Genomic DNA, 21616 nt, shown 5'->3' on the forward strand with positions numbered 1-21616 from the left:
GTTTGTGACGGTAAAAATCATGTTCACGAGTTACTATTTCGACTAGTGGTCATCGAAAATTGTCACTAAATAATATTGAACGTCTATATATATATATCTATATATATAGACACACACACACACATACATTCATATATACATAAATAAATTTTTAATTTTATATATATGTAATTTTTTACTACTAGACAAAAATTGAACCTATTGCAAATCTTCGTATTTCAATATTAAGAAAGCATAACCTAGTAGCTTTGGTCCAAAACATATATTTGTTTTAAAAATTCAATTAATATGTACAAATTAAAAATTTAGAACCTAATGACTTAAAAACAACTATAATCCAAAACTCATAAATTTTAAAATTGTGAATCCGCCTTCCATCAAGTCATTAGGATAACATGAGAAGATTAATGTCAAATTACTTCTAAAATAGCCGTAATATGAACATGATTCTGGCTAGTGGCCTTGAGGAATCATATTCGTGACTTTCCCATGCTAATTTCTCTTTTAAGGAAAAGACAAATGCATCTACTGTTACGAAAGCATATACACACCAACAACAATATCGGGTTTGAATCTCACACAAGTGAGGTTTAAGATGAGTGGGGTGTACACGACCTTATCCCTATCTTGTGTGTTGCCGATAGAAAAACATTTTCAGAAAGATTTGACTAACACAAAAGTAAAATATGGTTAAAATACCGTAGAAAAGAAAAGTACTGACATGAAGAATAATTAAAAAAAAAGTATGAAAGCATATGTGTAAAAGCAAATGGATTGGACTGGCAAAGTGGAAACTGCATACAACTGTGCTCTTATGATAACTAAACATTATCAGCATATATAAAAGCAGTGGAATCAGGTTCTGAGAGCGGGGTGTCAAGCTGGACCAAAGTTGTGTTGATAATATCTCACTGTTGGTGTTGGATCTTGATTGGAGAGACTATAATGCTCTATGATTAGGGGACGCGTACGACGAATTTTATGCATTTTGTGTGGATCTATGTCACACAACTGAGTTTTTTTTTTTGGTTTCCTACCTGGTATCTTTTTGGTTTTCCATCCGGTATTGGGATCTTTCGTATTGAAGCTCGACTATATCGTGATTCGCACAGATATATGGCTCGTTTTGGGAGGAAGCGCCCCTACCAAGAATTTTTCCTGCAATCGGGGTTCGGCGGGAGCGTAAATTTGCTAAGAGTGTGCAAATTTTTTTCTCACATTTGTTAAGGGTGTGCTAAATTACATATATACTAATAATAGCTAACATTTAACCTATGTAAACCTCGTAATTTCAGGCGAAGAGTGTGCACTGGACCACCCTTCGCCTAAGGTGGCTCGGTCCATGGTTGAACTCGAGACTTCTGATTAAGGAAGGAGCAACCCCATCCTTACACCACATCCTTAGGTGGGACAACTGAGTTAATATACGAGTTTGGATTTAATTGTATATATCATTTGAGTTATTTTGTATCAGAATAACAACATTTTAAATAATGTGTTGTTGAAATAACTTTAACTATTAAGCAATGAGAGAAAAACATTTGTCTTCATTGATAAATTACAATGTTTCAATTGCCTGACATTGTGGGATTGGTCAAGTGAAATTCAAGAAGAGTTCCTTTTTTTTTTTTTTTTTGAACCAAGAAGAGTTTGGATAGAAGTTAAAATATATTCATTTTTTTTACTACTATCTAAAAAAGTGCAATCCAAAAGTTTTTTTTTTAAGTTACCCTATGTTTGAAGTGGTCTAAAATGGCGAAAACTTAAAAAGTGGTCCGAAGTGGTATTTGTGAACTTAGCCACCACGGGGTCATTCGCACAAATGCCTTATTCGGGGTGGTCTTTAATTTTTGTCCCTTATATTGTTAGTCTTTAATTTTCTTTCGGCTCTTTAAGACTTTGCTGCCTAAAATATATTTTCCCCGCTTTTTTAGGCCTATTTGAAAAAAGTTAGGCATTAAAAATTGTAAAGACCAACAATTATGAAGGCATAAAAAATTAAGACCAGTTATGCCTTATGAAGGCACAATCCTTGTTCGACATAAAAAAAGTTATGCCTTATAAGGCCTAATGTACATAACTAAGTTAGACCTTATATAAGGCCTAACTTTCGTGAAATCCTTAAATTATTTTTAGATCGAACCCGAACCTCGGGATATTTCTTTTTAGTGAAAAAAATTTAAAGACGCGAATTTGAGGGAAAAAAATTCCTTCAAAAAAATGGCCAACATGGACCTATTAAACTAAATACGGTTCAAAAAATTCGGATTGTTAATTTTGCCCCTCAAATTGCTGGTCTTTAATTTTTGTCCCTATTTCTCATTTAATAAAAAAATGTGGGCAAAAGTACCCTTATTCGCAAGTCTATGAAACCAGAGATTATGGGTTCAAACCCAGCAGAGTAAAAAAAAAAAAAAAAATTTGCAAGACAAGGTTTTCATAGAAACTATATCTTAAGGCATAATTATGTAGGATAGCTTAAATCTACAGAACTGTGCCGGACAAGGCATAGTTTCTATGTAACTACATAGACTATGCTTTGTTCGGCTAGTTTGTAAAATTAAGTTATGCTACAAAATTATCTTTGGAAAAAGCATATTACAGAACTATGCCTTAAGGCATAATTTTGCCTGAATAGACATATTTTCTATGAAAACTTTGCCTTACGAAATTGTTTTTTTTTTTTTTTTACTCTGCTGGAGTTCGAATCCAAAATTTCAAAGGTATTTTTGGCCATTTTTTTATTACTTAAAGTGCCGAGGGTCAAAATTAAAAACCAACGATTTGAGGGACCAAAATTAAAGACCACCCCGAAATAGGAAATTTGTGCGAAGGCTCCATTTAACTAAACCCAGCCCAAAATCTCAAACGCCGTCGTTTTCGTCCTCCCCTAAAACCCTAAACCCCTGTAAAAAATTGCAAAACATTTTCCACTTTCTGTTCTTCATTTTTCTCAGTTCTGTGTCTTTCTTCAATGGCGTCAGTTGTTTCTAGAAACTCAAATTCAAAGCGATTGCTTGCAGGTGCACCAAAATTATACCATGGACCTCATAGAAAATCCCCGAGTTAATTCCCTGGATGGTCACTTAAGTTTAGGGAATTTCCTATAAAAATCATTTTTGTTTCATTTAGGATAATAAAGTCACTCAAGTATCACTACTTTCCTCTAAAAGTACCTAAACACCTCAAAGTCTCATTCTCTCCTAGTTGGCATGCCATGTCATTAGAGCCCCATATTTTTTAAATAATAGACTTGTTTAACTCATCAAACTCATTTAATCAAATTCATATTTTATATCCAATCTAACATGAACCAGATTAAAAACGGCCAAGGAACAAACTAGCATGCAATCCAAATGAATTAGAATTAAAAGATGAATTCTTTAAATCTATAAATAAGTTTTAGAAATGAAAATGAAAATTAAAAAAATTGAATTTGAGTTACTCTAGAGCTTTAGTTTATATACTCTAGAGCTTTAGTTTATATATTGCTAGACATTAACATGACAAGTCGGAATATCTATATCATAACATGTAATAAATTAAGAATATATTATATTTCATATAAGACTAATAATATAATATTTCAAAATAAAAAATAAGAATAATAATATAATATTTTAAAACAAGTATTATAGTAATGAAAATTCTGAGAAATAAAAAGATCTCGAGGTATGGAAGGGAGATGCCAAAAATTATACACTACATACATAAAAATAAATAACTAAAAATAAAGAGGAAAAATTTGCATTGGATTTATTTTTAAAAATATACGATTTTATTAGATTTTTTAAAAGTTAAACCGATACGAATGTAATCTTTGTGTTATCTGTGTAATTCTATTTTAGTCTGGAAAGAATTTGTTGTTTAATGTGGAAAAACTATGCTATTTAAAAAAACTTGAATTTGAATAGAAAAATTAAATTACTTGCATTTTAATTTAAATTGAAAGATAATATATTTGAATCGGAATTTAAAGAAAACTTAGATTTGAAAAAGTGGCTTAATAGAAGTATAGTTTGATTCTTTTGCCGCTTTTTAACCAGGTCATATTTAATTGGGTATAAAATATAAATTTGATTGAATGAGTTTGATGAGTTAAATATGTCTATTATTAAAAAAAAATGGGGCTTTAGTGATATGGCATGCCAACTAGGAGAGAAGGAGACTTTTGAGGTGTTTAGGTACTTTTTAGGGAAAGTAGTGATACATGAGTGACCTTATTGTCCTAAATGAAACAAAAGTGACTTTTGTAGGAAATTTTCTAAACTTGAATGACCATCCAAGGAATTAACTCGAAATTCCCATTTTTTAATTTTTAAATATAAGGAAAACTTAAGCGACTTGGCAAATATTCAGACTGTATTTACATACATATCTATAATTTAAAAAAATTACGAAATGTAGCTTCATTTTGGATTCTATAGTAAATAAACAATACACGCATAAACAATCATGAAATAAGAATTTCATCCCTTGTTTGGTTACTAATCTCGAGATAAGTTATATAAGGATTAGAAATGGTGCCATGACAAGCTATTCCTGTCAGATAGTGGAATAATAGTATCAAGATCATTTGTTATACCCGGATAAATAAACAAGATGACAAAAATACCACGAGGTCTTTCAAACCCTTTTTCTACTAAATTAGGTGGAACATCTTCTTGCAAACGAACAATTCCTTCTTAGAAATTATGCAATACATGTCACTATTTTTTAATACAACAAACGAAATAGTCAATAAGATATAATACTAGGATGACTAATCCCATCATAACTAATCTCAATATAACTACCCTCAGCATGACCAATCCCAAACTTAACTTGTTTTCAAACCAAACAACCCCTGACAATGATCCCAAAATCGAATATTTTTAAAAAGGGAAAAGGGTCAAAAATGTCCCTCTACTTTGGGAAAAGGGCTAAAAATATCTTCCGTTACAAATTTGGGTCAAAAATACCCCTTTCATCATTAAAGTTTTCAAATATATCCCTATCTTAATGGAAATCCCCAAATTCCCCAAAATAACCCGATTTCATTTTTAAATCCGCTCCATTTAAACCCGACCCAACTACATAAAAAACCTATATGCGACCAACTTGTTCCCGAGTCCTACATCTATAGCCACTAGGCATAGAAGCGGTTAACCCATATGGGTTTTTTATCTAGTTGAGTCTGATTTAAATGAAGCGGGTTTGAAAATGAAATCAGGTTAGTTAGTGATTTCTGTTAACACAAGGGTATATTTGAAAACTTTAATAATGGGAGCGATATTTTTGATCTAAATTTGTAATGGAAGATATAAAACAAAAACAAATGCAGCCCAATTTAACTAAACCCGGCCCACAAGCTCCAATTAAGGTCATCCAAAACGCTGTCGTTCCTGTACTCACCTAAAACCCTAAACCTCAGTAAAATCCAAAACATTTTCCACTTTGCATTCTTCATTTTAGTCTTTCATCAATGGCGTCAGTTGTTTTAAGAAACTCAAATTCTAAGAGATTGTTTGCAGGTGCACCACAATTATACTACTCCTGTTGTAGAGGATCAGTGCCCCAAACCATAAATGGAAATGATCATCCGTGGTGGAGATCCATGGCTACATTCACTCGAACGTAAGATTAATGTTTTTTTTATTGTTTAGTGATTTGTAATTATTTAAGAATATATAGAAATTGTAGTTTAAGGGTGTGTTTGGGATGACGAGAAAATGTTTTCTCGGAAAATAAGTGATTTTACTACTCATTTTCTTGTGTTTGGTACGCAAGTTGAAAAATGTCATTTTAAGAGCATTTGCATATAAAGAAAAACAACTATGAGATTTTTGAATTCGGTGAGTAACTTCTGGTGGTGGAGTAGCCGGGGGGGGGGGTAGGCGGGGTGGGTGTAGGTGGGAATGGGGGCAGTCAGGTGGTGTGGTAAGGGGTGGGGTAGGTGGTGTGGTAAGGGGTGGGGGTAGGTAGTGGTAGGCGGGGGAATGGGGGGTGGGTGGGGTATGATAGTGCGGGGTGGGTTGCGGATGCGATGGTGTGTTTTTATTGATGCAAAAAATGTTTTCCCTCAAACTTTTAAGGAAATTTTTTCTCATATTTGGAGGAAAATACTTTCCTGCCTACAAAAAGCAGGGGATTTGCCTTCTGGGTCGAGCTCGTCGCACGGGGCTTGCCTAGTGCGGGTTATCTCTTCTGTGTGGTTTGCTAGCTATTGCACAGAAGCGGGGTTTACCCTGTGCGCACCCGAAAGGTAGCGGCTGCGGGTTCCCTTGTCATAAAAAAAAGGATATTTAGTGCAACCAAACAAGGGTAAATAGGAAAATATTTTCCGTCATACCAAACACACCCTAAAAGGCAACATTATGTTGTGTTAGGATGAAAGGAAGTTCGAATAGAGGAGAAGGAGAATGTATATAGATGATTGATATGCCCAACCTTGGCTAGCTTCGAATTGAGTAGATGCACAAGGGATAAACCGTTGCCCAAGTATTTGAGACCATTGTGGTCTCAAATACTTGGGCAATTGTTTATCCCTTGTGTTACAGGTGCCTTCACTCGGATGTAAGATTAGATTTTTATTATTGCAATGATATGCATTTATAAAAAACCAACAATAACAACCACATACACAGTGTAATCGCACAAGTGGAGTCTGGGGAGGGTAGTGTGTACACAGATCTTGCCCCTACCTTGGGAGGTAGAAAGGTTGTTTCCGATAGAGTAAAAGCATTTCAAAGCAGTTCGAAAAAAGAAAACAAGGGCAGTGAGGGAGCTATATACATTTATAAAAAACACTTTTTAAAGGCAAAACTTGTGTTAGAATAAAATGAAGTCTGAATAGAGGAGAATGTATATAGATGATTGATATGCCCAATCTTGGCTCGCTTCGAGTTGACGTGTAGTTGATTGATTGATCAGAGTATGCGAGCACTCATTTTAATAGTTTGCTTGTTGGTCCATGGCTACTTTCAGTTGAATGTAAGATTGAAATTTTATTGTTTAGAGATTTGTAACTGTTGTGGAAACAGCCTCTTGCAGAAATGCAGGTTAAGGCTGCGTACAATAGACCCTTGTGGTCCGGCTCTTCCCTGGACCCTCCCGCATAGCGATAGCTTAGAAACTTGTGGCTTGACCTCTTTGCAGAAATGCGGAGTTCTGCGTACAATCAGGACCCTTGTGGTCCTGGCTCCCCGGACCGCATAGCGATAGCTTAGGGCTGCCCTTTTTTTTAATTTTATTTTTTATAGAGATTTGTAAGTTGTAACAGTTAGGATCGGGCTACTCAGCAATAACGATACACATTTATGAAAACCGCCTTTGTAAAGGCAAAGCTATGTTGGTTAATAAAAAAAACTATCTTGTGTTAGAATAAAATGAAATTCGAATAGAGCAGAATGTATATAGATGATTGGTTGGCTAGCTTTGGATTGAGGTGTAGTTGATTGATTGATTAAAGTATGCAAGAAGTCGTTTTAATAATTCAGTTTGTTGAAAGGATTCTTCTTTAATTCCATTTAAATGATATATATTGTTCATGAAATATGGAGATTTGTGGGTTTCTCTTTTCTGGTTCGATAGAAATATGAATATCAAGGAGAAATGCCAAGTCGTCACGTAAACAATTAACAAATTACGTATCAATCCTTAAGTAGGTGGGGTTCAGCTATATGAGTCCGTGATACCTGTTCTGCTCTACTTGGGCCCATATTTCTGTTCCATCTGTTTTCAGTTGACTATGCCAAACTGAGATTGAAAATTGCACCAGGCGATTTCTGTTCTCATCTAATAACATCTTTTGGATTCCTGCAGAAAACCTCATGTTAATGTGGGAACTATCGGCCATGTTGATCATGGAAAGACTACTTTAACAGCCGCAATTACAAAGGTAAGGTTGGTTAGTCTTGGTATTTGTTATTTTGCCCTCCCTCTGTTTGCGACAATTTTCCTTTTCTCCTCATTCAGTTATCTAATCAATCCGTGACACGAGAAGAACCTGTCCCTTGTCTAGGTCCTAGCAGAAGAAGGAAAAGCAAAGGCTGTTGCTTTTGATGAAATTGATAAAGCTCCTGAAGAGAAAAAGAGAGGAATCACTATTGCTACGGTAGGGATGTTACACCATTTTATTGACATCCTCTCTTTAATTCTTTCTTTTGACACTGGAACTGATTGTAGGCCCATGTGGAGTATGAGACGGCTAAAAGGCACTATGCTCATGTCGATTGCCCCGGACACGCTGACTATGTTAAAGTAAGATGCATTACCTACCTATTTTGATGCGATTCTCTCATTTATTGTACTTTGTAATTTTAATTGCATATTGCATAGATCTTTTTGTTACTTATTAAAGTTAGTGCTTATTATGTAGGGAATACTTAGTAATGGCAATCTAGGAAATACTTAATATCAAGCTTATCTAAGCTTAAAAAAAACAATGTGTATGCAATTAATTCTGTATCACGGGTCGTTTCTTTTAACGGATTATGATGGTCTATAACAATAATCATTAAAGGAAGACTGTAATTGGTTTCCCAAGATTTAAGTTGTAAGGTTTGAGCAGAAAGATAGCACTCGTAGATTCAAATTAGTTAACACATTGAAAGTGGTCATTTTCTCTATCTGCGGTGGAAAACTAGTATAGAAGGTATAATCCTTAGATCTTCTTTGTCTAGAAAACTACTTTTAAAAGCACTTTTTATTGTTGCTCCCCTACCCGACACTAGCTGTAGGGTAATCCCCTTTTAAATGCTCTTACACAATGGAGTTAGTGGTACATTCTTTACCATTAGAAGATAAAAAGTAGTAACTACAACAACAACAACAAACCCAGTGTGGTCCTACAAGTGGGGTCTGGGGAGGATAGGATGTACACAGACCTTATCTCTACCTTTGTGAGGTAGAGAGGCTATTTCCAGTAGACCCTCGGCTCAGAAAAAGTACCTGGAACAATAATATCAGAAAGAGATAGCAAAATAACAAGATATAGAGAGACATATGGCAACATATAGTAATGCACATCCAGGAATAAGAGATTGCGTGATACTGATATATTACTACTAAAAGGAAAAGAGGAGAGGAGGAGACCCGCCCCCTCTCTCCCCACACAGAAGTCGACAACACTTAGCTACCTTCTAACCTTCTACCCTAATCTTCGACCTCCATACCTTCCTATCTTGGGTCATGTCCTCAATCAGCTGAAGTTGTGCCATGTCCTGTCTAATCACCTCCCCCAGTTCTTCTTCGGCCTACCTCTACCTCTCCTAACTCCTGCTACCTCCAACCTCTTGCACCTCCTTTTCACATGCCCGAACCACCTCAGCCTCGCTTCCCTCATCTTGTCTACCACTCCCACTTTGTCCCGTATAACTTTATTTCCAATCAAACCTCTCTGAGTATGACCACACATCCATCTGAGCATCCTCATCTCAGCTACCTTCATCTTCTGGATGTGGGCATTCTTGACTGGCCAGCACTCTGCCCCATACAACAATCTTTGGTCTAACCTCCGCTTTGTATATTTTGATATTGGTATGCTTTTCAAGATAGTTTCAATTTGATTGAAAAGGTTTGGTTTGATGTGATTAACTTTTAAGCACATACATGGAGCTTACTTTGTATAAACAATTACTACTAGTGTTTAAATGTGGCATGTTATTCTTAGTGTGCAGATTTCAAAAGCAATTATCCATTTGTTTCTATGTATTAATTTGACCAACTTTTGAAATAAAATTCTATGATGTTTGATTCTCTTAAAGATAAAACTTGTAGGTTTTGGAAGTATATGAAAAGTACAAGTTGAGAACTTCTGCAGTTCGAATCATAAAGGGATCTTAACTAGTCCTTAGTCAAGAGAAGGGGTGGTCTAGTAGAAGACACCCTCCATTGTTATCTATAAGATCGAGAGTTCCAGTCACGAAGAGGAAAAAGGGGCAATCCATTGTTGGATCCTGGGGAGGTTTTTTTTGGAGGGGTGGGATTTACCGTATCCCCTTAAAAGTAGTAAAAAATCAGAAAATGGAATTAGTTTGGCTCTTAAGAAGCTAAAAGTCACATTTTTTTGGAGTCTTAGGCTGTCCTGACTCAACAGAATTTACAAAGGTGACGGATGAGTCTTTGCAGTAGATGCCTGCTGTGTGAAAAGAGCGAAAAGGAAACTAGTGTTGTTTTTCCTCTGTAGCTTTGCTACTCAGATATGGAACCTGTTCCTTAATCTCTTCCAGGTCAGTTGGGTTATGCCGAGAACCATTAAACAACTGCTACAGATCTGGACTGGAAGGGCATAGGGAACGGGAAGAGGAAGATATGGGAGACCATCCCTGCATGTGTTTGGCGGGTGATTTGGAATGAGAGGAAGCAAATATGATAATATTTACACTCTGAAATACTGATTTGTTTCCTTTTTGGGGTTTTGGTGTAGACTAGAAGATGTTAATACAGTCGATAGGATGATATATTTTGTCAGCTTCCTCCAGTAATTGTAAAGGATCTAGTCTTTACGTAATTTTTGACACAATCTTTGTGCTTCATTTATACAACCTTACCATTCTAAAAAAAGTAACTATCTTTTGGGACAGTGTGTGATAGTTAAAGCATGCCAGCTAGTAATGCATCCGTTTGAACTACCTCTTTAGATAATTTTGTCCGATATTGTGGGTTATGCTTGTCAATGTAAAAAACTTGATTTCCAATACAAGATAATAATTCCCTTTTTCCTAATACAAACTCCCATTTTATCCTCTCATAATTTCTTTTCCACCCTCTCATAATTTCTTTTTCCACAGAATATGATTACTGGAGCTGCCCAGATGGATGGTGGTATTCTAGTCGTATCTGCTCCTGATGGACCCATGCCACAAACAAAAGAGCATATTCTGCTTGCACGCCAGGTGGATATGTGTCAGCTTGTGGATGGATAGACTAGTCAAATAACTGAAAGCTCCATGCCGTGATTCTAATTTTACTCTGTGCCTACATTTCACAGGTAGGTGTACCATCACTTGTGTGCTTCTTAAACAAGTGTGATGCTGTTGACGATCCAGAACTCCTGGAACTTGTGGAATTGGAACTCCGAGGTAATCAGCTTTGACGACACTTGTGAATTTTATTGCATTTTGAAATCTTGTAACTGCCTTAATATCTTTGCTAAATTTCCTTACAAGAGTTTTCCTTTTCTGCAGAGCTGCTTAGTTTTTACAAATTTCCTGGTGATGACATCCCTATCATTCGTGGCTCAGCTCTGTCTGCACTACAGAGTACAAATGAAGAACTTGGGAAAAAAGCTATTCTGAAGTTGATGGAGGCTGTAGATGAATATATCCCTGATCCAGTGCGTCAGCTTGATAAACCATTCTTAATGCCAATAGAAGATGTATTTTCGATTCAGGTATTTAGATGTTCTTTAACTTTGTGGTTTTCAAGAGTTCTTTTTCAGAACCATCTTTTAAACTTCAACTTCGCTTTCAAGTTTCTAATTTTCTTATTTTATGTTTTCAAAGCTTAAACAAATTCTTTGCTGCAAAACTAAGGGGAGAAAAAGAAAAAATATCTGCTGGAATCAGAAAAGCAAATTAATGCTTCTTCAGTGCTTGGCTCTGGTATTCATTATTAGTATTTTTTTTGTTGATTGTTTCCTCTTTATGTTTAGGGACGTGGAACTGTTGCTACTGGCCGTGTGGAACAAGGAACCATAAAAGTTGGAGAGGATGTGGAGATTTTAGGGCTGATGCAGGTAACATGTAATCCTTTTGTTTTTATGTTTCATCTGGGATGGGAGGCAATGGCTATTTCATAATTTGACTATTATTTTCCAGGGGCAGTTATCTGGATTATATCTGCTTGTTCTCCCTGTTTGGGTTGAAATTGTCGAGGACAAAAATAACATGATTGTCATCACCTGATTAATAACCAAATAACTTTTGCTTTATCTCATTGGCATTATGGGCTATTGGATAGGATTCTACGCATCTTACTGTTAAAACTTAAAAGTAAAAGCCAATGGATTAGATAGGTTGTACTATATAATTATCAGGTTTGACGACCTGCTCTAGTCATGGGTTTGGCAGTTTGGCTGAGGTTGTCTGCTTTTCTGATGGTTAAGATGCTTGACCCAAATGGCAATCTTAGCTGGCTTTGAAGTTTTAACAGCTCTGATTCCTTTGTTAAATATCTGGTACATGATAAAGTATGTAATTCTGCTCTTTGTAACACATGCTCCTAATACCATTTTTTTTTTTTTGTAGGGAAATTTAAAATCTACAGTTACAGGTGTTGAAATGTTCAAGAAGAGCTTGGATCATGGACAAGTAAAAATCTGAACTGATCTTTATCACTTTTCTAAGAGTTTCTTACCGCATTAATTGATCTTTCTTCCTATTTTTTAAAATATTCTTATTAGGCTGGTGATAATGTTGGCCTTCTTCTTCGTGGCTTGAAAAGAGACGACATTATGCGAGGAATGGTACGTTTGAAATTCCATTTCCACTAGTTGGACTTTTTGTGGCCAGTTTGTGGCGAGCTGCTGTGACTTTCTTCATAGAACTTCTTACCTGTCTTCATCTTTATTTTCCATTTATTCTAGCCCTACAGTTGTAGAATTCATGTTATATTCCTATCGTTTGAAATTTATTAATATCAGTCTGGAATCGGGTTCCTTTTTGCAATTTTAGTTGCAATTTCTTGGCTCAGTTTTCCACCTTAACGACAGAAAGTGGGAGTAATCAAATTCTATTTAATCTTGTGGTGATTGTTTCAAGTATGTACTGTAATTTATGATGAAGTTGGAGTCTGAAGTCCTACAAAAATAATGACTTACTTTTACGTACATATTTTGCAAAAGTTTATAGGCCTTTTGCTTTATAGGTGATTGCAAAGCCTGGAAGTGTGAAAACATGCAAGAGATTTGAGGCAGAGATATATGTACTTACAAAGGATGAAGGCGGCCGACACACTGCCTTCTTCTCAAATTATATGCCTCAGTTTTACATGAGGACGGCTGACATCACTGGAAAAGTAGAGTTGCCTGAAAATGTCAAGATGGTTATGCCCGGGGATAATGTTACTGCTACTTTTGAGCTCATGTCTCCAGTTCCCCTTGATGCAGGTGAGTAAATTCTTCAGGCTTTTGGTTTTCTATTGAAGCAATTATTTTGTAGAATTTTCTGATTATACTAGACTTATTTTGCCCCTTTGAAACAATGATATATTCAAAAAGTCCATTATGATTAGAGAATTACAATTCGTTCTAGTGGCAGAAGAGATAATCTTTACAAATCACCTTGCTTGGGCTGATGGTGTTGCTTTTACAAGGGATTTGCCTTCACCGATTGTTACGGTCTCACTACTGATTTGATAATCATATTCTCAAATTAATTGGATTCATGATTTTCACAAACTTCGTGCCCACCGTTATGCTTCTATTACATCTAGATTAACATGGTACCGCCTCACTGGCCCAATACCGTGCAAGATAACGGGGTTGATGAATTTGATTATCTGATAATTTGGGGACTTGGGGATTCTTTGATGCACTTGTGACTGACTGATGACTAGGTCAGGCAAGAAATAGTTTTCTGCATTGTAAAGCCAATTTTTTAATGTTAACCATGGTGTAACTCAGTTTGCTTGCGCCTCGAATAATTCGACGGGGTACCCGCTACTTCCACCAGAATAGTACTGAGTAACTCTGTCCAACAAGGCTGGACAGATGGAAAGAGATAGCCTATTGTTTCTCCGGTGTTTGCATTTGAAAAGAATGAAATAGGTGTTGGGTGTTCAATGTCTCTGATGTTACGGGGTATATATGATACTTTTAGGCAGCTTACAAAATGTTTTTCTTTCTGTCAATTGTATCCTAACATGCTCTTGGAAAGTAGTATGAATATATGCTTCTCAATTAGGCTGTGTTATCCCAGTCTAGTGATTTATATTTTAGACATGATACTCAGTTTACGTGTTTTTTTAATCTCGTATCATGGAACAATTCTGATTGTTTCGATGCTATTTTATGCACAAATTTGCAGGACAAAGATTTGCTTTGAGAGAAGGAGGCAGAACAGTTGGCGCCGGGGTTGTTTCAAAAGTTCTAAGCTGAGGATTCATGATTTAGGTGATTTTAGGTTCACTCTGGTTTTCTCCCTAGACAGATTGATGAAGGAAGACTTAATTGGTTAATTGTGGAAATACAAGACTTGAAAATTGCTGATGTAGTATTTCATTTGATGCAAATATTTTTTATTGAAGTGTCAAAAGAATCCAAGTTTTGTCAATTGAATATACCAGAAAAGGAGTCCACCTTGTCTTACCTCATAAGTCATCAGATTAAACTTGTGCTTATAAATCAGATTTTTTGGTATTAATAATAATATAAGCTCTTTGCATTTATTTGGAATTCCTTGCTAATTTCTTGAAGGAGTTAATTTGCTTTTTGTTATTCAACTGTGTTGTATATGATCTGATTAATTAGTGCAAGGGGTGATTTCAATACTTTTCCTTCACATTTACTCATGATAGCACTCTCTTACAATTATTAGTTGTTTACGTGCACTTCGACTAATCTGCCCAGTACTTGTTACTACTTCTCACCAGAACAAGTATGAAATAACTGTCTACCAAAACTCATATGACAAGAAATCAGCTAGTTGGTTTTTCCTTTTTTTGCTTTTGCTGAGACTTGAATTGTGATTTTGACCTTTGACTGCTAAGATGCCTAGGCCACACCCTTGGGTGCTTCTATAAATTAAGCAATAGATATGTATTAGACCGTCTTTTGGATGTGCTAATATTGAGAATTGAACGTTTCTTTTTGATAGTATATCATAACGTTTTCAATTTGTTAAATCAAGAGTCATCGAGACATGAATTATTTACACTGACAAAAGGGTAAGATATGAATGCCCAAGTGTTCCGTATAAGTGATAACATCGTGCACACCCGGGATTTTCGCTGGCTCAAAATTCCTTAAGGGGGTTCAAGGCGCATATATAAAAAAATTTAAAAAACAATTTTTTTTCCTTCGGATGAACATGAGCCCGACTTATAAGGTTCTTATCACTAAACACGTTATACTGTACTTTTAAAGTTATTAGTTTTTAAATAATATTTGTTGAAATTTTAATTGTTTTCACATATAGATCTGTTTTCAAATGAATCTATAATCAGCATGTTGCATTTGCCCTAATCATCGGGCATCTTCTATTATGTACTTAAATGAGAAAAACAAACTTATGACAAAATCGGCCTGAGACACGTCCTGGTTGGTATGTATTGATAGTGTAAAAGAATTTTCGCAATTAGTATAATTTAATCTATTTTTAGTATCTTTTGCCTTAAATATATACTTATAAAAGGTAATTACCTATAACTATCTTTAAAATAATTTGATAGCATAATTTATTAGGGATATCGTGAGTGCATAGAATCTTAATTTCGCATAGGATATCACACGTCTTATTTGTTCCCCTTGACACAATTCTATTTAAGTTAACAATATCTCCTAAGTAACTCTTTAATGAGTAGAAACTCTCATGTAAGAAACAAATTTGAAAAGTAATAAACGTAATATACTGATAAGATATTTGATTTCTTCTTTTAATTTCCACATTAATGAATTTCCATTGTGAAATGATCTCTAAAAGGACCAAATCTTCACTTACCATTACTTACCATAGATAAAATCTTTGAAATTATATTCATGGGTTTGCATAATCTCATTATAAAAAAACCTAGCACTCCTCTTCATCATAATCTCTCTTTAATTTCTTCCTTTCTTCCATTTGCAATTTCAATATATTCTGAGGTTAGTTTTCTCCACATATATTCGAATATCCCCTTGATTCCTTTAGAAAGGTGAGCCAGAATTTGAAGTTTATGGATTAGGGATTTTAGTGTTTTTAAGTTGCTGAGTTTTAAATTAATAATTTGTACATATTTAATGATTTCTTAAGACATACGGGACAAAAGTTACAGAGTCCGATTGACCTGCAAACAATACTCTAGCTCCGCCCCTATTCCCATGCATTTTTTAATTGTGAACTAATTGTAAATCCATTTTACATAATCATTATGCATGCAGCAAGCAAGAAAAAGATTCTTGAATGTTTTAATTATTAATAGTATGTATATATCGTTATTCTCGCTGATCTTGTTTTTATACTTACCAGTTGTTTAGACACCAGCAAATAATTTCAATGGAGCCCTTTGCAGACGTGGTAAGAAAAGAAACTTTTCTAATCTTTAGTTTTTTCTCTTGTATATTTGTAGTTAATTGTAAACCGTCTATACTATCTAAATGTACCGTTCTTAAACTCCATTTCACGAAAAATATTTTTCTAAATAAGGAGATTTTGGAAGTTTGGTCCAACAGACTCTAATATTGAAGGGTGCCAATGTACACCCTCCAAGAGTCTACGTGCTTTCATTGATTTTTTATTTCTATTTTATGTTTGGCATTTATTTTCATTTTTGTATGTAGAGTTGCAATTTGAAAGTCAACATCCATTGCGATTCCTGCAAGATGAAGATGATGGAAGTGCTACACTCTATACGAGGTAATTAGTGTAAATTTGTTTAATGTAGTCTACCATGTTAATGTTATATAGGTTGGTTATCAATTTTATTATGTTTTCGAGTTACTAATTAGACTAGGTTCCCAATCTATCATAGAGATTTACATGTTTTATGTTGTAAATGACCTAATTATATATTAACGCATAAAACTTAAACTCTTTACAAATATGTTTGACATGAAAGAATGGAGTTGATTCTAGCGATTTAGATCGAGGTTTTGAAATATCATGAAGAATATTAAGAACAGAGGTGAATGCACGCATTTGTCATGACAAGTGCCTTCATGAGTTATATATGTAAAGTATAAAATCTCTTTAAAATATTTATTCACGCTTTTTACTAAGTATTCACTTAATGTCACAAAATAAGTTAAAGTATAATCATATTTCGTACCCGATTGGCTCTTGATTCTGAATTCGCCTCTGTTTACAGGAGTGTATGCATTGACAATAGATGCAGAAACAGGAATAGCAAATGTTTGTGGAGAGGTGGATCCAAACAGATTGTTAGCAGCATTGGCAAGGTCAGGGCAACATGCAGAACTAATAAATGTGAAATTGAAGCATCCTGCTCTTAGTAATCCAAGAAGTCAATATGGACACAATAATTATGACCATGGCCATGGCTATAATAACTACAATAATGCACTTGATGGACCCTATGGCTCCAACCATTCAAATGCATTGGATGAGCCAAGCTCTTACTATCCTACTAGAAGAGCCATGGTTGATCAACCTTACTATGGTTCGAGCTATCGCAACTCTTCTCCTCATGCTGAGTACTATGGATCGTCGTCGTACCTGAACCAACCTCTGATCGTGGATCATGTCATAAGAGAAGAACCGATGAACTGGTGCAGTATTATGTGATGAGGAGGTGGATCTTAGATGTAGACTTAACGAGTTTAACATTTAAGGTTTTAGCACTGAACTCGTTGTACTTTTAAAAAGACGGTTCAGAATCTACTGTTTATTGAAATTTTAGCACTGAACTCATTGTATTTTTGAAATGTTGGTTCAGAATCTATTGTTTGTTGAAATTTTGGTGTTTTTTCATATGTATATCTATGTTATGTGTCTGAAATAATGTGTCAGTCGGACCCAATGCCTGGTTTATTTAATGTTTGCACATATGGTCTTTGAGGGGTTTAACATTTAAGTTTTTTAGCATTGCACTCATTGTACTTTTGGAATTATGAATTCAGAATCCGTTGGTTGTTGAAATTTTAGCGATTTTTTCATATGTATATCTATGTTATGTGTCCGAAATAATGTGTTCGGTTGGACGCGATGAACCGTTTATTTAACAATTTGCAGCGGCCTTCTCTTATGCTAGTTCTTCTAATTTCCGTTTTATTAAATATATCTTTCAAGAACTGATCAATCGGATGATTTGAAAGATTTAAAACATTGCACACATGGCTATCTCTTGAGAATATATATGAACTTCTCACATTCTTCTTTTTGGTACTTTGATGAGCAGCTCCGGTGCTCGATCTTGTGTTTGAGGTATGAGTAGAATCATGATAAAAAAAGGTATGGTGGTTGTATAATTTTCAAGCGGAAAGTCTACCATTTTTAAAATAGATTGAGGTACAGAAGCCACTGAAATCACTGACCATTTGAATTACAAGGTTCGAATTTGTATTTGTACATATTTAGGGAGAATTTTAAAAATATAAAATTACTGAATTCAGCCGAATCCGTAAGCGCATCCGTCCCTGTTCTTCTTAAGTCAAAAGAAAACCAAACAAGAATCTCATGGATGTATTATTTTGTATGTCGGTGTTATCTCTATAGAGTCATTTTCAGTTTGCTCGGATGTAATTCATTGCAAGTTTTTAAGTTTGCACGCAATTGACAATTTAGCCTCTTTATTTCTAGATAAATCTAAAATGAGATAGGCAATTGATCTATTTAAGTACTACTCCTAGCATTATCACTAGTATTATCTTAGTCAAGTAGTAGTTGCATATCTGATTTTAATATGCGTCTAATTCATCAAAGGTCAAAGGTTATGCGTAGTACACACGCTTAAATAGGACGTGTTTATAAGAATAACTTTTTAAGTATAATAGTTATGCGATGGATACTCTAATCTATTTTATACTTATAAAAGATAAAGTGATGAGGTCCATAGAACTTCCACTAAAGTATACATTTATAACCAACTAATACGTTGGTAATTTTTCCCATTAATTTGTGTTTCATATAGAGCAATATAATAATTGTGCATTAATCCGAAGCAAAACGGAGTTGGTTATATAAATCCTCATATTCTGTGACGTACCATTTAAAGCATGTCTTTTGTTCAATCTTCTTTATAAAAAAGAGCACATCCTAAATATATTTTAAGGATTCACCATAAGTTGATTAGTTGTATACTAGTTGCCAACTATCGCAACTCTCTCTTGCTTAAACTCATCGCATTTTATTTTCCTCTAATTTAATTGAAGCTACATGCATCTTATCTATTTACGAGGTCAGTAATATGAAGTTCACACAAATAAATTTTTGTTTCATATAGCCAAACATTAAAATAGAGTAAAAGAAAGAGATAAGGGTGAAAAACACACCTAAACTATCACTATATAGTTAGCAAAACACACCTAGACGGCACAGGGGCGGCTTAAGAATATTAGGGGCCTAAAGCTAAACTTCAATAAAATGGCTTATTAAAAAAAAATAAAAAATTGAGTAACTTGATTCATATTGACATACTTGAATTTTGATACTGATTAAAAAATAATATTGCTATACTATTATGAGGTAAAAATTTAAATTTTTTAAAATTTAAAGAAAACGATAGTAGTAAGTTGATAACTTGATATCAAAATAAAATTCTATTGTTTCAGTTTAAACTTTAAACTATTATTTTATCTTTACCGAGATGATTTATAACAACACAAATATTTACGGCTTGTTTTATATCACAATTTTTTTTAAAAAAAATCTTTCTTAAATTTCATATCAAGTTAAATTATATCACATAAAATAAAACGTAGAGGATATTAACTTAAAAAGGGGCCCTAAAAAATTGGGGGCCTCAAGCCATGGCTTGACTTGCTTGGTCCTTGAGCCGGCACTAGCTGACTGTGACTAAATGTTCGAACTCAATCTCCAAAACGCGAGTGAAGCTTATTTTTCCCCAAAAAATTCGTCCATTTGGCATATGTAATGGATATATGAGCTGACTCATTATTTTTTCTATTTTTTTTTAATTTTTCAATTAATTATCTAAAACCCTAAGCTCTCCCCCTTCTTCTTCTTCTTCTTCTTCTTCTTCTTCTTCATCATCATTTCAACTATTTTTCTTCATTTTTTTTATCTGGTGTAGATGTTCTCGTTTATTTCTTCTTCATTTATCAGCCTTCTTCTTCATTTTCTTCTTTTGTAAGGGCGAATCAAAAGAACCCTAACTTTTCTTTTTTAGAAAATTGGCAACTAATATGGAATTCATGACGAAATTAGAGCTTAATGGGGGAAAGCAAGACACCAACCATGGCTGAGACGAGACCACTGTCGGAGAAGAAGAGAATCTCCTGCGAGAATTTTACAAACAACTGAGACCCATTAATTTTTACAATGACCCGTGTTTTTTAATTTTACCCAAATATATTACCCCTTAACTTTTAACCTTTATTTATCCATGTGGAATTAACTTCTGCCACAGTGGGATTATTTATCCACGTGGAGTGCCACATGGCACGATTTTTAAAACACAAAAAGAGAGTGCAGTACACGCACCAACATATATAAGTCCAGGTATCACTACAAAAAATTGGGTAATTTGCGGAGGTTAAAAGTTACAATTTGCGGAGGTTTTAGCCTCCACTATTTGCTAGCGGAAGTTAAAAACTCCACGAATTGCAATTTTCAACCTCCGCAAATTACCCATTTTTTTGTTGTGTATGTTTTGCTAACTATATAGTGATAGTTTCGGTGTGTTTTGCTCACTTTAGATAGTTCAACTCCTGTGTTTTCTCCGTAAGTTACTTATGCTCACTTATCTTTAAAAACTCAGAATTTCCATTTTTAATAAACATTTGGTGTTCGAAATTCATTAACTTAATTAATTCAAAATTTTCGCTATGACTTTGCTCCGTATGAGGAGCTTTTCACAATAGGCTTAACACATAGGTAGCCTCTTAAAATTAGATATTTCATTAAGACATTCACTCTGTTCTAATTGAACACCTCAACACCTAATAAAATGTTTCAATTAGATATTTTGGTTTAAATTTTAATTGTTTTTACGTGTGTTTTGATTCGTTTATTAGGTAGTTAAGTTAACCACATAAAATATTTAGTCTCTTTTAATTATTCGCATTCGCCTCAATAAGCCGTAGAATTTTAAATATTTTCTACTTGAGGTTGATGCGTATAACTAAAGGAGATGAAATATTTTATGTGGTTAACTCCGCTATTTAATAGACGAATGAAAATACATGCAAACGTTCTTTTAATATTTGAACCGGAAGTGCCAAATTGGAACACTTTATTAAATGTTGAATTGTTCAATTGAAACAAAGCTTAGTTCGAGTATTTAATGAATTATTCTGTTACGTCTAAGGACTAATTATGTATTAAGCGAAAAAAGTATATATAGACCCGCCACTATTTTTCTTCAGTGCACACAAGCTCCCACATAAATTGGGAACTTGAGAAGTGTTTATACTACTTATTTTACTAAAATGGGAATTTGGAAAGTGTTTACACTGCTTATTTTCTTACGTTGTTATTATATTTCTCAGAAATTCAATCCTCTTTACCCTCCAAAAGACAAAAAAAATATTAAAAAGAACAACGGCAAAACTGTCTCATTTCGAATAGTTCAAGGACAAAATTGATCTATTTTTCCTTGTCATAGAGCAACCGTTGGTACAAAAGGTATTTTAAAACTATTTTGCTAGCTAGAGGACATTTTTGAGCCGAAAACATAACAACTAGAGCATTTTGAGACAAAAATATTAATAGGAAGGGTATTTTTGACCTACTAGTTGGAAGACATTTTTTAGTCAAAAACTAACGACGACGTTATTTATTTTTAGAAGAAAACGTAA

General features: G+C 34.4%; 2 protein-coding genes across 3 annotated transcripts; both read left to right on the top strand.

Annotated features, from left to right (window-relative positions):
* The first annotated feature begins 2930 nt into the window (after positions 1-2930).
* On the top strand, positions 2931-14377 carry LOC132050671 (elongation factor Tu, mitochondrial-like). 2 transcript variants are annotated; one of them, XM_059442038.1, is made up of 13 exons: positions 2931-3023; positions 5514-5616; positions 7804-7879; positions 8003-8095; positions 8167-8241; positions 10773-10877; positions 10973-11063; positions 11169-11374; positions 11636-11719; positions 12231-12293; positions 12386-12448; positions 12850-13090; positions 14010-14377. In XM_059442038.1, exons 1-13 carry the CDS (start codon positions 2975-2977, stop codon positions 14078-14080), a joined length of 1320 nt encoding a protein of 439 aa, XP_059298021.1. In that variant the 5' UTR covers positions 2931-2974; the 3' UTR covers positions 14081-14377. The 2 variants fall into 2 exon arrangements, with proteins under 2 accessions (XP_059298021.1, XP_059298020.1); XM_059442037.1 differs by lacking the exon at positions 2931-3023 and having other exon boundaries at positions 5425-5616.
* A 652-nt stretch (positions 14378-15029) lies between these two features.
* LOC132051252 (heavy metal-associated isoprenylated plant protein 32-like) lies at positions 15030-17625 on the top strand. The gene is made up of 3 exons (XM_059442494.1): positions 15030-16196; positions 16460-16535; positions 16987-17625. Exons 1-3 carry the CDS (start codon positions 16176-16178, stop codon positions 17421-17423), a joined length of 534 nt encoding a protein of 177 aa, XP_059298477.1. The 5' UTR covers positions 15030-16175; the 3' UTR covers positions 17424-17625.
* The last annotated feature ends 3991 nt before the right edge of the window (positions 17626-21616 follow it).

This window comes from Lycium ferocissimum, chromosome 3 (assembly GCF_029784015.1).
Source record: "Lycium ferocissimum isolate CSIRO_LF1 chromosome 3, AGI_CSIRO_Lferr_CH_V1, whole genome shotgun sequence".
NCBI classification, from domain to species: domain Eukaryota; kingdom Viridiplantae; phylum Streptophyta; class Magnoliopsida; order Solanales; family Solanaceae; genus Lycium; species Lycium ferocissimum.